General features: G+C 38.2%; 1 protein-coding gene across 2 annotated transcripts in view; it reads right to left on the bottom strand.

The window, feature by feature from the left end:
• LUZP2 (leucine zipper protein 2) overlaps positions 1-13087 on the bottom strand; it is a 355370-nt gene that overhangs the window by 60477 nt on the left and 281806 nt on the right. For both annotated transcript variants that reach the window (XM_034769830.1, XM_034769831.1), the window contains one exon: positions 11357-11521. In XM_034769830.1, the coding sequence (XP_034625721.1) occupies positions 11357-11521 (165 nt within the window). The remainder of the gene's footprint in view (positions 1-11356; positions 11522-13087) is intronic.

Genomic DNA, 13087 nt, shown 5'->3' with positions numbered 1-13087 from the left:
CTAGGGAAGATTACAGTAGATTTTTCACTTAAAATGGCTAAAGCTGTAATTAGATGGACCAAGGGCTGTTTAAGGACTAGGAAATCTCTGTCTCTGAATATCCCTATATTACAGGGAGAGTTCTAAGTATCGGTTTTGGAGAATAATGCAATTTACAGTGTGGGGTTCCCCATTTTTGGTGGTTTCCATCTTGGTTTAGTTTTTCTTTAATAATTCCTAAGGGGTAAATCCTGAACCCACTGAATTTAATGAGAGTTTTGCCTTTGACTTAAATAGGTTCACAATTTGGCCCTGATGTAGGAACTTCCTATTTCTTCACTGTTCTGCTGATTTAACTCTCCCTAGCTTTCAGTGAATGTGGGCAGCTTCATGAACCAGGAGAGCACCATCAACACACTGTTATAAGCCGTTATACTTCTTTGACAAACAAATTTCAGAAGAAACTGAAGTATTTAGAGAAACTTACTGCTATGCTAGTGTTTTGATTTTGGCAACTACCATGACAGGAAAAAGGAATTAGTCATAGGCTAATGAACATTCATTTATACAACACATTTTATGTTTGTAAAGCATCAGTCACACAGAATATCACAGAATGCTTCATAGGCAATTACAATCTACCCAGACAAAACTATGTAGGTTACAATATGTCAGAGATCGCATTTGTAATGGCAGAAAGGCAAGGCTGAAAGAATTACAGAGGGAGAAGAGCCATGGTTCACAGAAGATGAGATCACAGATAGAGCTGGATGGGAAACTATTTTTCTGTCCCAACCTGAATCAGGATGAAAAGTTAAAATCTTAAAACTTTCCCCAAATTGATAACCCACAATAAATTTTGGGTCAAGTCAATCAAAACGTTTTGTTCCAATAATTTTAAAATGTTGTGTGTTGGTTTGTGACTTTTTAGAAAAAATGCCTGTTTTTAGTATTAACTAAATTTTTCAAACAAAAAGCCTTTCAAACCAAAAAAAATGAAACTTTTCATTTTGAAAATGCTGAAACATCCCATATTGACAATTTTAAAACTTTTCTTTCAAAATTTCTTTGAATCAGGAGAGTCATCAAAACTGACCCTTTCCCAAGAATCATTTCAGTTTTGACAAATCAGAATTTTCCTAAGAAAAAATGTTTAGCTGGAAATTCCCAACAAGCTCTACTCATATATAAAGATGTCTAGACGTTTTTCATTCAATAATATTTTCAGTGAAAAAAGAGAAAAATAATCCAACTAAGATGTCTCTTTTATTGACCATTTCTAGTCTTTTATCCATGTGGCAGCACGTACTAGATTCCAGAAAGAGACTTTGCTGTAGATTGTAAAAAGAATCAGAAACTACTAAGGGTAAACCTATATGCTTTTTTAGGGTTGCACTGTGGCTGCCAGCAGTCCTCGGGGGTTGTTCTATCAACTGGGAGCCCCTGAGTATAAAGCCATGGCCCTTATCTCCTGGCCGTGAACAGAATAAAGTCACTACAGGATCAGGGCCAGGTATGTTTAAGTGCTTGGCAAGCTATCCCAGATCATTTAGTAATGACAAAAATAAATGTTCATTAATTTTGTGATTGTGTTGGTCATGAAGATTACTTAACAAGAAATCTTCTATTTCCACACAGCTAATTCAGGATGAGGTTTCGTGGTGGGATTTTGTTTTTGTGTCTTTCATGAGCCTTTGGAGGCCAGTTTTTCCAGTCATAGGAGGTTAGCTTCAGTCAGACTGTTTAAATTGGTTCCTCATAAAAGTCAAACATAACTTTTAGTTTTTGCTAGATTTCAAATGTAAAATCAGAGATGAAGTTCTATTAAGTTCTTGAGAGTTGCCAGGACTTCATGTTAGGCCAGCAAATTGTTTCTCAAATCATTCAAGACAAAAGCTAATTGAATTCCTTCATTGTTGATGTCCAAGGCATTGTGGATTTTTTTTAAATGGCTGATGATTCAAAACATTTCCATTAAATTATTAGAAGATGTAAAGACTGTGGTTGTGTTTTAAAGGTCAAACTGCCTGATTCATTGGAGGCAATTAATACTCTTTCCTAGTGGAAATTTTCTAAATTATATCTTTGTTTAGACAGATTCAAGACAGGAATACTTAACAGCAACTCTAATGTTCCTAGTTAGCCTCTTAGATGTGTTAAGTGAAACCTTATAACAGTTAATTAATAATATATGTTACATATAAGGGGACTACATTAATATTCATATAAATCATTAATGAATTCTTAGTAACAAAATTCCTTTGAGATTGTTTTTGGCAATTACATTCAGCTATGTAAGCCATTTAAAATTATAATTAAGACACTAACTATATTTGTTCATATATCATAATATCATAAGACGATGCTAGAAAAAAGCACTACTATAAACTTAAAATAGGCCCACTACCACAGAATATGCATAGACACATATATTCCCTGTTGCTTTGCATTAGTTGCATTTTCATTATTCTTAGCAGCAAATGGAACAATAAAATACTTTGGGCAGTCTGTCTGGGACCACACATATGGGGATGTGTATGTGTATTTTTGTAAAAGACAGTGTATCCAAACTGTAAGACTTTAAAATTTAACAGAAATTTTTACCTTATATTGATTTTCCTATCCATTCCTATTGAACATGACTAATATTTTACACAAAGTGATAAAAAAAAGTCTGTCCAAAAAGAGTATGTCAGTTGCCATTTGGCTAGTCATTATAAAAAGATTCTAAGTAATGCTGTTTGTCAAAGTAACATTTTAAAAAATGTGTGAAATATAGGTAAAGTGACCTCAGTTTCTCTCTGGTTGTATGGCGGAAGCAGGAGGCATATTGTGGATGGAAGAAAATGTGGCCAGAGCCTCTAGAAGGCTATGGCAGATAGCAGAACGTAGAATAGCCAAGAAGTTCCTCTAAGTAACAGTGTGGACTATTTTGGACCTCAGCTGCTTTTGAGGAGCCAAAGATTGCTTCAAGTGCTCTTTTCATGGCCTTAGTCTTGTGCTGAGCATAGCCTGGGCTGCACCCAAAGATCTGGATCCATACGAGATTAAACACACTAAACTTGTATAGTATTTTTTCATCTGCTGTTCTCATAGTGCTTTGCAATAAATAAATATAGCCTCACAGCATCCTTGTGAAGTACATTAGTTAGATGCATGGTGTTGGGGCCTAGATTCAGTGAAATAAGATACAGGTTAGAAATAAGTCCATTATTGCGGTAATAGACACAGTCCAGTTAAATGACTTCTCCAGAGTAAAGCTGTTAGTCAATCACAGTCAGGAAAAGAGACTGGGAATATCTGGCTCCCGTTCACCTCCTCACTCCACTGACCACACCTCTCATTCTAGAGTGTCAAGTGAAGACAAGGATACAGGTGTAGAGTTCTCAGCTAGGTTGTATAATAGAAATACTGCCTATCTACAGTTTTACACAATAGTATATTAAGGCAAAGAATGACATTCAAGCAGAATAATGGGGTCAATCATAAAGCTGAAGAAGGGAGGTCAGAGAGTCAGCTTGTCTTTTGAATTACAGGAAGTTATAAAGGTTATGACATTAAATATTCAAGAAAACTACAGTGTTTTAAGGATTTTGGTCAGGTGTTTTTCTTCCAAATTCAACTGGTTGCAGTTGGCTATAAAAACTATTTATCTATAAAGCTAATGTGCTAATAATGAAGATTCCTTTAAAACTAGCAATAAAAAAAAAATAAACAGCTTCACCTTTTGGTTTAATGAATGCTGCTATTAAACATTTTCTAGCACATAAGGTCAGCTCACCAACTCTTCCTTAAAATTCATTACTAGGGCAAAAGAGCTACTCTTGTATAAAGGAAGCTTTTTGAGGAAATGGAAGAGGCTTGTCTACATTGAAGTGACATCAAAAAACAGAGATAAAAGAAGGGATTTAAGATATGGGAACAGCTACAATGAGCTTTCAAATCATTCTCAAGAAAGAAAAAAAAAAAAAAAAAAAAAAAAAGCCCACAGCGCAGACTGGGCTAATGTGCAGTAGGGGATGATGATGATTTCTATATAAAACACCAAGTTTTGACAGTAGTATTTATAAATACATTAGCAATCATCCTTTGCTGGAGCAAATGAAATGGCAGTGAAGCTCTTTTTTTCTGTCCCCATTTCCATAACACTTGCAAAGGAATTCTTTCTTCAGAACACAGAAAAATACACCCATAATCTGCACCTGTTACAAATCTAAATGACCCCTCCCCTTATCCTCTCCTGAAACAATCACATTAATTCTTGAACTCCTTCTGTAGGAGTAGTAGAGGATTTTTCAACCTACTTTAGGTCAAATTTTGTTCTTGAGTTACTCGGAGATACCACTCCAAGTAATGCAGGGAGGTTGCACATGCGCCTCTGAGAGCAAAACTTGGCCTTTTAGGTAGAAATAATTGATGGAGCCAAACCAGAGGAGCCTGAATCTGGGGTCTTAATTTTGCCTTGGGTTAGTGCAGAAACATACTGTGAATGAAGGGTAGAAAAAAAGGACTGGAAGATGGAGTTTTTAGTCTCCAGGTTAAAAGTATTTATGCTCCCAATCCTGAAATCTTTGTACAGGCAAAACTACCAGTGAAACACCGGGGAGTCTTGCCTGAGTAAGGACTTCAGGACTGGACTTTAAATGAGAGATTATTATTAAATATTTATATAGTGCCATCAGTTTTCCTGGTGCTTTGTAGAAATGAGACGATGCTACCTCTGGATTTAACCACTGGTGGCATTACTAAAAGAAATGGTAAACACGTGACTGGCAGATCAGGACAAAGGACATAGTGTGAAAGTAAATGGACCACAGAGCTAAGATGTAGGCAGTAGCAGAGCTATGCAGTACCTTGAAAGTGAAGGTGGGGAGTTCAAATGTGACACACACAGAAGTGGGGAGCCATTACAAGGAAGTGATTCCGGCTGTGGTGGGACTGGGTGGGGAAGAGGTGTTGGACATCGTCAAAGTAGGGTGAAAGAAAGTTGATGAGACTGTAAGTTCATTTGGGCAGGGACTGTCTTCATTATGTATGTGCACAGTTCCTAGACCAATGGGGGCCCTGATCACTGACTCGGGCCTCTAAGTGCCACCACAATAAAAATATTTAAACAACAACAATAATATAATTGCAACATGCTGGGTAGACTAAAAGGGGAAATGGTGAGAGTCAGACACACTAGAGGGACAGGGCAACTGTAGAGGAAGGAAAATTATATATTCAGATTTGTTAAGTTTGAAGGAGGAACAGGAGATCCAGAGGAAGATGTAAGCTTGGGGGGAAAGGAGGTCTGCAGCAATCAGCAGGTGGGATGAGAGACAAAAAGCATGGATGAGGTCATCCTGGGGGGTGAGCACAGAGAGAGAGAGAGAGAGAAAAAAAAAAGAGGACTTGGCCAAGGGAAACACCAACAGAGATGGGGTGGACGATTCACAGACAGCAATAATGAAGAAGCAGTCAGTGAGGCAGAAGGAAAAGCTGGGAAATAATTCAGTCATGGACACTGTCTGGAGAAGAAATGGGTGGCTCATGGTATCCATCTGGGATAAAGACAGTCGCATTTTGTGTACCGAACTGTCAGATTCTTTCAAAAGCCCTTTGTTAAAAGCAAATGAACTAAAAGTAGCCTGGTATGACCATTGCTGTTGAAATCTATGTTTCAAAAGAATGTTACCTGCTGAATGACACACATCATTTAATCTAAGTGCAGGACTATTACAAACAAGAAATGTGTGGGGGTTCAATGCCATAATGTCACAGGCAATATATTTCAAGCTGTTGCTAAGAAAAATAATTTTCAAAAATGAGGTTTTCCAACATGTTATGGAAACAGAGAAAAAATTATACACATTAGAAAAGTTTTCATTATATCAGTACTCTCTCTTATTAGGATAAAAATAATCCCATAATTAAATTTGTATTGTTTTGTATGTTCTTCATAGAAGAATGTGTGACTGCCTTGTGCAAAAAAGGTCAAAACCTGCATTTAAATTGGGATATTATGATAAATGATGAGAGCAGCCTTGGTTCTAATTTTAGCAAATAAATTATTTTAAAAACTTGTTCTGATTTTGGATTTTTTCTTGACCTTCCGCAAGGGGATATAGTTGAAATGATACATTACTGTATTTGCTTAAAGAACCTGTGGTAGGATACTGGAAATAACTGCTGTGTTGGGAAGATCTTGCAAATTATTACAAAATATGACTCAGTCATATTCTCCTTGGTATTTTTACTGACACAGACATGGTCCCACCTAATCTCCTTGAAAAAAAAAAGGACAAGACAGAGCCTAAAAAACTGCTTATGCTGCCTTTGAGAAGCAATAGATGTGGTGTTGCCAACTGTAAGAGTTCAAACTTCATGAATCAGAACCTCCAAAATCAAAAGATTACTCTTAAAAATAGATATGATTTTTAGCCAAACTATGTTTTTTGATTTGTCTTCTAGTTTTTTAACCCCCCTGCCTACACTCAATGAGCCTGTGACAATTACAGGTAGAAAATTCAACTTTAAGTGCATAACAGAAATGTACACAGTAAATGCAGTCCCCATCTGCTCTGTGCACGTGGTCCCCAACTCCTTCTCATCGTTCTCAGGATCCCCCTGTTCCCTGGCAGGTGCCCATTGCCTCCACTCCCCCAGGCCTATGCATTCCCATCCGAGTGCCACAGCTGCCCAACTCTCAATTCCAGTACTGCAGGCAGAACCCAGAACTTCTCTAGTGGCTGAAAGGGGAAACTACATCAGTGATAATACTACCAGTGTTGGTAATACTGTATGTTACTAGAGAAAAATGAGCCATATGCTAGCCCAATCTGGATTTTCCTAAATTGAGGCTAGGAAACTTAGTATCCCTGTGTGGTGTTTTCTCCAAGTTGTCCGGTAGCGTTGGAAGGGTTAGTGTTTGCTCCTCTAGGCATGAAACTCTCAGGGATTTCAAATCCCTAATTTGTTGCAAGTCCTCAGATCACAGGACATCCACCAGGGCAGAAGGACTTTCTTTGCCAGGCAGTACATTTGGGAAAAGACACCACGGCACCAGCTAGTCAGCTGATACATATCTTATTCCTTGAAATATCAATTTTGGGGTACATCTCGCAGATGTCTCCTCCATGACTCTGACCCTGGAGGTACAGACTTTCTTTGCTTTTTGATTTAAGCAGGTCTTGGATGTTGTAGGGATACCATGACTTATGACAGCTAGCTATGGCCCCTTAGAGACCATACATCAGTTAAGAATTGCTGTAGGACAGCAGAGCTCTGTTCCAGAATTTGAGAACTCTCACAGCTCAAGCTTAGTGACAGGATCTCTAGATGAGGCTGTCTTGCACCCACGGACTGTTCCTTAGGTTGTTTATTTATAGTGGTACATGCCCTGACCAGTTACATACATTAGTACTGGAAGTGTTATTTACAGTAGAAGCCTCTTTGATTAGTAAAATATATTGATTTAGGAAAGACAATGTGTTTTCTTCCAGTTGTCCTTTATGAAAAAAATAAATGCAATCAACCTGTGTTTCTTCTTGTTCTCCCAATTTTATCTGTTACTTTTTTGGTGCTGGGTTTTAAGTAAATGAATTTTAGAGCTGGAGGAAATATGGCAATAGCGGCCCTGGCAATAGAAATGCTGGATCGATATTCCTGCCCTCTTGTTATCCCAGGAAGAAGTAAGAGGCAGAAATGGCAGTGCAAGCTTCTACACACCGTGCTGCCTACTTATCTCCCACTCTGATTTTGAGTGTCCAATTCAGTAAGTGGGAAGAAAAGTCCACACATGACTATTTAATTTTTATCCTCTCAGAGTGACAATAAGGATGTGAATTACTGGTAGGGTAGGGTAATTTCTGGTATATGAACTCTGTCTTGTCCATTAAAAACTGGATTCAAGATCACCAACTCATTTAACACATGACACCAAATGGAGTTCACATTGTAATGTTTTCAATCACTGGATTTAAATCATTTCCATGACCTAAATGTGAGAATTTCTTTACTGACCAATACTCCAAGCTTCTGAGCTATCCAACTCCACAGCTTTTAATTTTTATTAAGATAAATGTTCTTATATCAACAACCTCCACACAGACCAAAACTGTGGATAACAATTAAGATATCCAATTCTTCCTGTTAGCTAGTGGCAAGATAAGCAATCTTCTTGCTACATCCTCCTCCTTCCCTCGCTTTTTGCCTGTGATAACTTGATTCTCAAAATACTAGGAGGTGAGGTGCCAAAACCACCCTATAATTATAAATAAAATAAAATAAAATAAAATAATGGAGATATCCTACCTCCTAGAACTGGAAGGGACCTTGAAAGGTCATCAAGTCCAGCCTCCTGCTTTCATTAGCAGGACCAAGTACTGTTTTTGCTCCAGATCCCTAAGTGGCCCCCTCAGGGAGGGAACTCACAACCCTGGCTTTAGCAGGCCAATGCTCAAACCACTGAGCTATCCCTCCCCGTAAGACATAATGGTCAGCCATTGATACAAGTGTACAATCTACTCATTCATGCTCTCTAACAGGAACTAACACCAATTCCAGTGACTATGGTCCCTGAGTGGTACAGATCACACAATATAAATTTTAATTTGTAAGTGGTATGTAAATTTGACATTTTTAAAAAGCAATTTTTCAAGCTGGATGAGTAATCCTTTGAAGTTAAGGTATTTACCGGGCAAAGAGTCACATTTTTCCCTGAAGGTTAAGCTGACACTTATCAAAAGTGACAGGATTCATGAACATTTTTCCACTGAGGGTCCCTATCTTTATATTAAAAAAATGTACACACACACACACACACACACCACACACACAATTAAATAGCCTACAGTGTGAAAATGTGTGCGAGAGCATGAAGGAAAGGAAAAACGCACACATGTATAGCTTGGGCTAGTTAGCTTGTAATAGGAAGACAAAGTCAAGGACTACATACATAACAATGGATGACATTATGAAAAGTTTTCCATAATATAATTCAGGTACAGAGAGTATAATTCTGGCCCAGGCTATGATTCTTTGACAACCTATTTCACAGTAGCAGATTTCAGTGATTTTATAATCACAGATAATGCACAGATTTATAATAATGGCTTGTCAATGGGTGGAACAGCAGGACTGAGACCCATTATTTTCCCAGACATTTTCACAGCATGTGCCAAGCACAGAGAAATGTGAACAATGACTAAGGAAGAGGCAATATTGCTTTTCTTGGTCAAACATACACCTGTGGATGGATGTACAGAAGCCTATCTGTTCAGGTTTGTTGACAGTATTACCATGGAAATACTGACAACGTTTTATATATAGTAATAGGCAACAAATACAATATTTTACAGGAATACAGAGAAAAATCAGATATACGTGTTTTTTTTTTCCAGAACTTAAAAAAACTTCACTCCATTTTATACTGCTTTTATTTCCACTCCCTCAAAATCTGTACTGCAGTCACGTCTGTAAAGCCAATGAGAGCTGAACAGCATCAGTCTGAAGTCTATGACACTACACCTAAATTAGCCAGATGCACAGTGGCCTTTTGACCCTTATTATTAAGTCTTATTGCTCTTGCATGATGGCAGAATAGCAATTGGTGAAGCAAAGCAGATATATAAAACTTCTACTGGTACAGTAAAAACATAAAGAATCTTGCAGACATAGGATTTCAGGAAGGGGTTCTCCTAAGATCTCACAAATTAAGCACGGTGCGGCTTGGTCTGTATGACCTCCAAGAAAATCCCAGGATATTGCAGGAAGCAGAGTACGGGGTTTTCTTTCTTCTAAATTAGCACTGAAACAGTAATCCCCTATGGTGTTATTAAAAGGCACAATGTTTGTTCCTGGAGATGATGTTCTTTTGCATGAGAAAGTTCTGACCACGCATGCTCGTTAAGGATTCCATAGCACTTTTTGCATGAATAGCTATGTGAGATTCCATGTCGTCATCAAATTCCTAATTGGATAATTATATTCCACCTACTGAAATTACTCTACAGTTTTAATTGGACACAAAGATTCACTAATTCCTGGTTTAAAATTCTGACCTGATTATGCACGTATACAGCTGCCGTGTCCCACCTTACAGATAGCTACATTTTACAGTGGGTGAAGTGATTCCTATATGCAGTTTAGGAAAGTATTTTGTGATCCTTTGGAATGAAAGGGGCACACTATATGTAATCTCAGTTATTTCTTTGTAAATCTCAAATAACTCTATTGAAACCAATAGTTTTTCCTAGATTTACACAATTGGATACAAGGGCAAAATATGACTATAAATATAAATTAAGATAATTGTTGTTCACTGTTATTATTGATCATAGTAAAATCCTTACACTCTGCAAAGATTAGGGGCTAGATCCACAAAGGGATTTGGATGCCGAACTGCTAAGTCTAAAATTTTGATATTCACCTCCCCATACACACACACAGCTGCTGCCTAACTCTGTAGATACCTAAATTCCCTAGGCACCTAAGTTTCCACCAACAAAGTCTGCTAGGTGCCTGCATTTCTACTGTTGGACATGTAAGCAGCTGCCTAAATCCTGGAGCCAAGCGCCTAATTGAGACCCATATCCTGACAAGAACCTCAAATTAGATATTTCCCACTTATCTTTCCTGCTGACCTGATCTGTGTGCTCATAGGTTGCTTGGGAGTACCCATACCAGATTGGACCCTGCAGAAAACACAGGCACTGGAGTAGAATCAATATCAAAGACAGGGTTTGAACCCATGTTTTTCCAGCTCTAAATCCAAGCTCAAGCCCACTAGATCTAATTGTCTCATTTTTTCTTCAATTTATGCCTTCTTCCATGCAGCACCTATATGCTTCGCACATTCTCCCAAGCCCAGTGTGCTTTCAGTGGGATCACTCTAAAGAGCCACCTCTTGTGCATGGCCCCCAAATGTAATCAATCAGCAAACTGAGAAAAACAAATAAAGAGAGATTTCCTTCCTTTGGGCCTCCCACTGCATCTTGTGTTTCTAAGTCTATCATCTATATTGGAAGACATGGTGGGCAGAAATTTCCTTGCCATTTAGGCCTGTAGAACATCAAACACAATTTTCAGTGCCTGGCAATTCATTATAAAACCAATATGAATTAATGTAATCAATTACTGTATTCACAAGCCCACCTTCCTAGAAAACAGGTTCCATTTAACAGCAGAGACAGAATTTTGTTCACCAGCAAGAAAAGTAGCTGTTTTCCAACTTTTAAAAGTAACATTAGTGACATCAGAAATAGGCTTAGAATTATCTTCAAATTCATCCTGATCTTTCAATGAATTTAAAATCCTCCTTAGTTCCACTTTGATGGTCTTACAGGACAAACTCTCAAAGCTGTTTTAAAAAAAATAAATAGGGGGGAAATTGTACCTTGGTGTTTGTCACTTGAAATGGAACTTTTGAGTCATTTGTAACCTGGGATGTCAGCTTCTCAGTTGGTTTTGAAGGGATTATATTCGTAGCAGGCGGTTGATTGTGCAGAACGGAAGACAGGCAGAGTTGTACAGTCTCCTTCAGAGCTTTCAGCTGTGACTCCTGGGGAAAATGAGAAGTCATCAGTTCTTAAAGATAAGCTACACTGTTCACTATAGCCTGTTTTCTTTCTGCTCTGAACCAAACACTTGGCAACAGATGTAGGAATCTTTCTTATTAAAACAGGAAATTAAAGCAATTTAACTCACCCTTTACATAATTGCCCCGTGGATTACAGAACGTACACTGTACATCACACAGACTGGGAAAGTCACAGTAAACTCCCTTCCATTCTCATACAACTTTAAAATTGTACTTCAATATGACATCCTGGTAAAGACCACTTATATTAAAAGGAACTATTGAGTAATCTACCAAACGTCAGGGCTGTAACAGCCTTTGTTTTTAGGTTTGCTGGAGAGAAACAGATGTTCATTTGTGTGTTTCATACAAACATACACATACATGTGGGTATCTAGTATTGTGTCACTCATTCAGGATCCTCAGTATTTCTGCACAAGTGTATTTATTGTGACAGAAAGATTCTCTCTCTCATATGCAATTATGCTTTCACATAGTTAATAATATATCCATAGTTTTGTTTGGATTGGGAAATTTTAAAATTACCATGGTCCCGATCAAAACAAAAAACACTCAGGATCCACAAAAAGAAGAACAGGAATTGTGAATAGTAAAATGGGTTGTTGTTCTCAAAATATTTTGGAGGCACTTCCTATAATTATACTGGGAGTTATGGTATAATTATAGGAAGTGCCTCCTACATATTGTGAGAACAGTAGCTCATTTTACCATTCACAGTTCTTGGATCCTGAGTGATCTTTTTAATAAAGAAAGTTAAATATCTCATTTGGATAGAAATACTGAGTATCTTGGATGAGTGGCACGACACTGCAAAGGAGTTGTATAACAGTCTTATAGAAAGGGATGCAGACCACTCTCTTATGGACTAATGAGACTGTCCAACTGATGTGCTGTAAGCATAGAGAGGAAGAATTTCTCAACGGTTAGGGCTCTAGCCTGGGACTTGGGAGTTCTAGGTTCAGTTCCCTGCTCTCCCAAAGGCTTCCTTGTGTGAACTCAGGCAAGTCACTTAGCCTCTCAGTGCCTCAGTTCCCTCCATGTAAAATGTGATTAATAGAATTTTCCTTCCTCACAGGAGTGTTGTGAGGATAAATACACTAAAGATTATGAGGTGCTCAGATACTATGATAATGGGGCCAGATAAGTACCTTAGGGCACATCTTCACTACCCGCCGGATTGGCAGGTAGCGATCGATCTATCGGGGATAGATTTATTGGATTTATCTAGTGTAGACGTGATAAAATCGATCCCCGATCGCTCTGCCATCGACTCCAGAACTGCCGCCATCCTCGCAGCCAGGTAAGTCGACCTAAGATATTCGCGTAGCTGAAGTTGCGTATCTTAGGTCGACCCCCCCACCCCCGTAGTGTAGACCTTGCCATAGATAGATAGTTCCAAACATACAGTAACATGTAAAATAGAGAGAAAGGGCCACATTGCATTACAGGTGTATCTGAAGTAATTTAGCTGCTTATATCTAGTGCAATTCGGCATGCCTTTAGCACTGCTAAGCCAAGTAACCAATA

Source organism: Trachemys scripta, chromosome 4 (genome assembly GCF_013100865.1).
Source record: "Trachemys scripta elegans isolate TJP31775 chromosome 4, CAS_Tse_1.0, whole genome shotgun sequence".
Classification (NCBI taxonomy): Eukaryota; Metazoa; Chordata; order Testudines; family Emydidae; genus Trachemys; species Trachemys scripta.
This window is presented reverse-complemented; position numbering and strand designations above follow the sequence as displayed.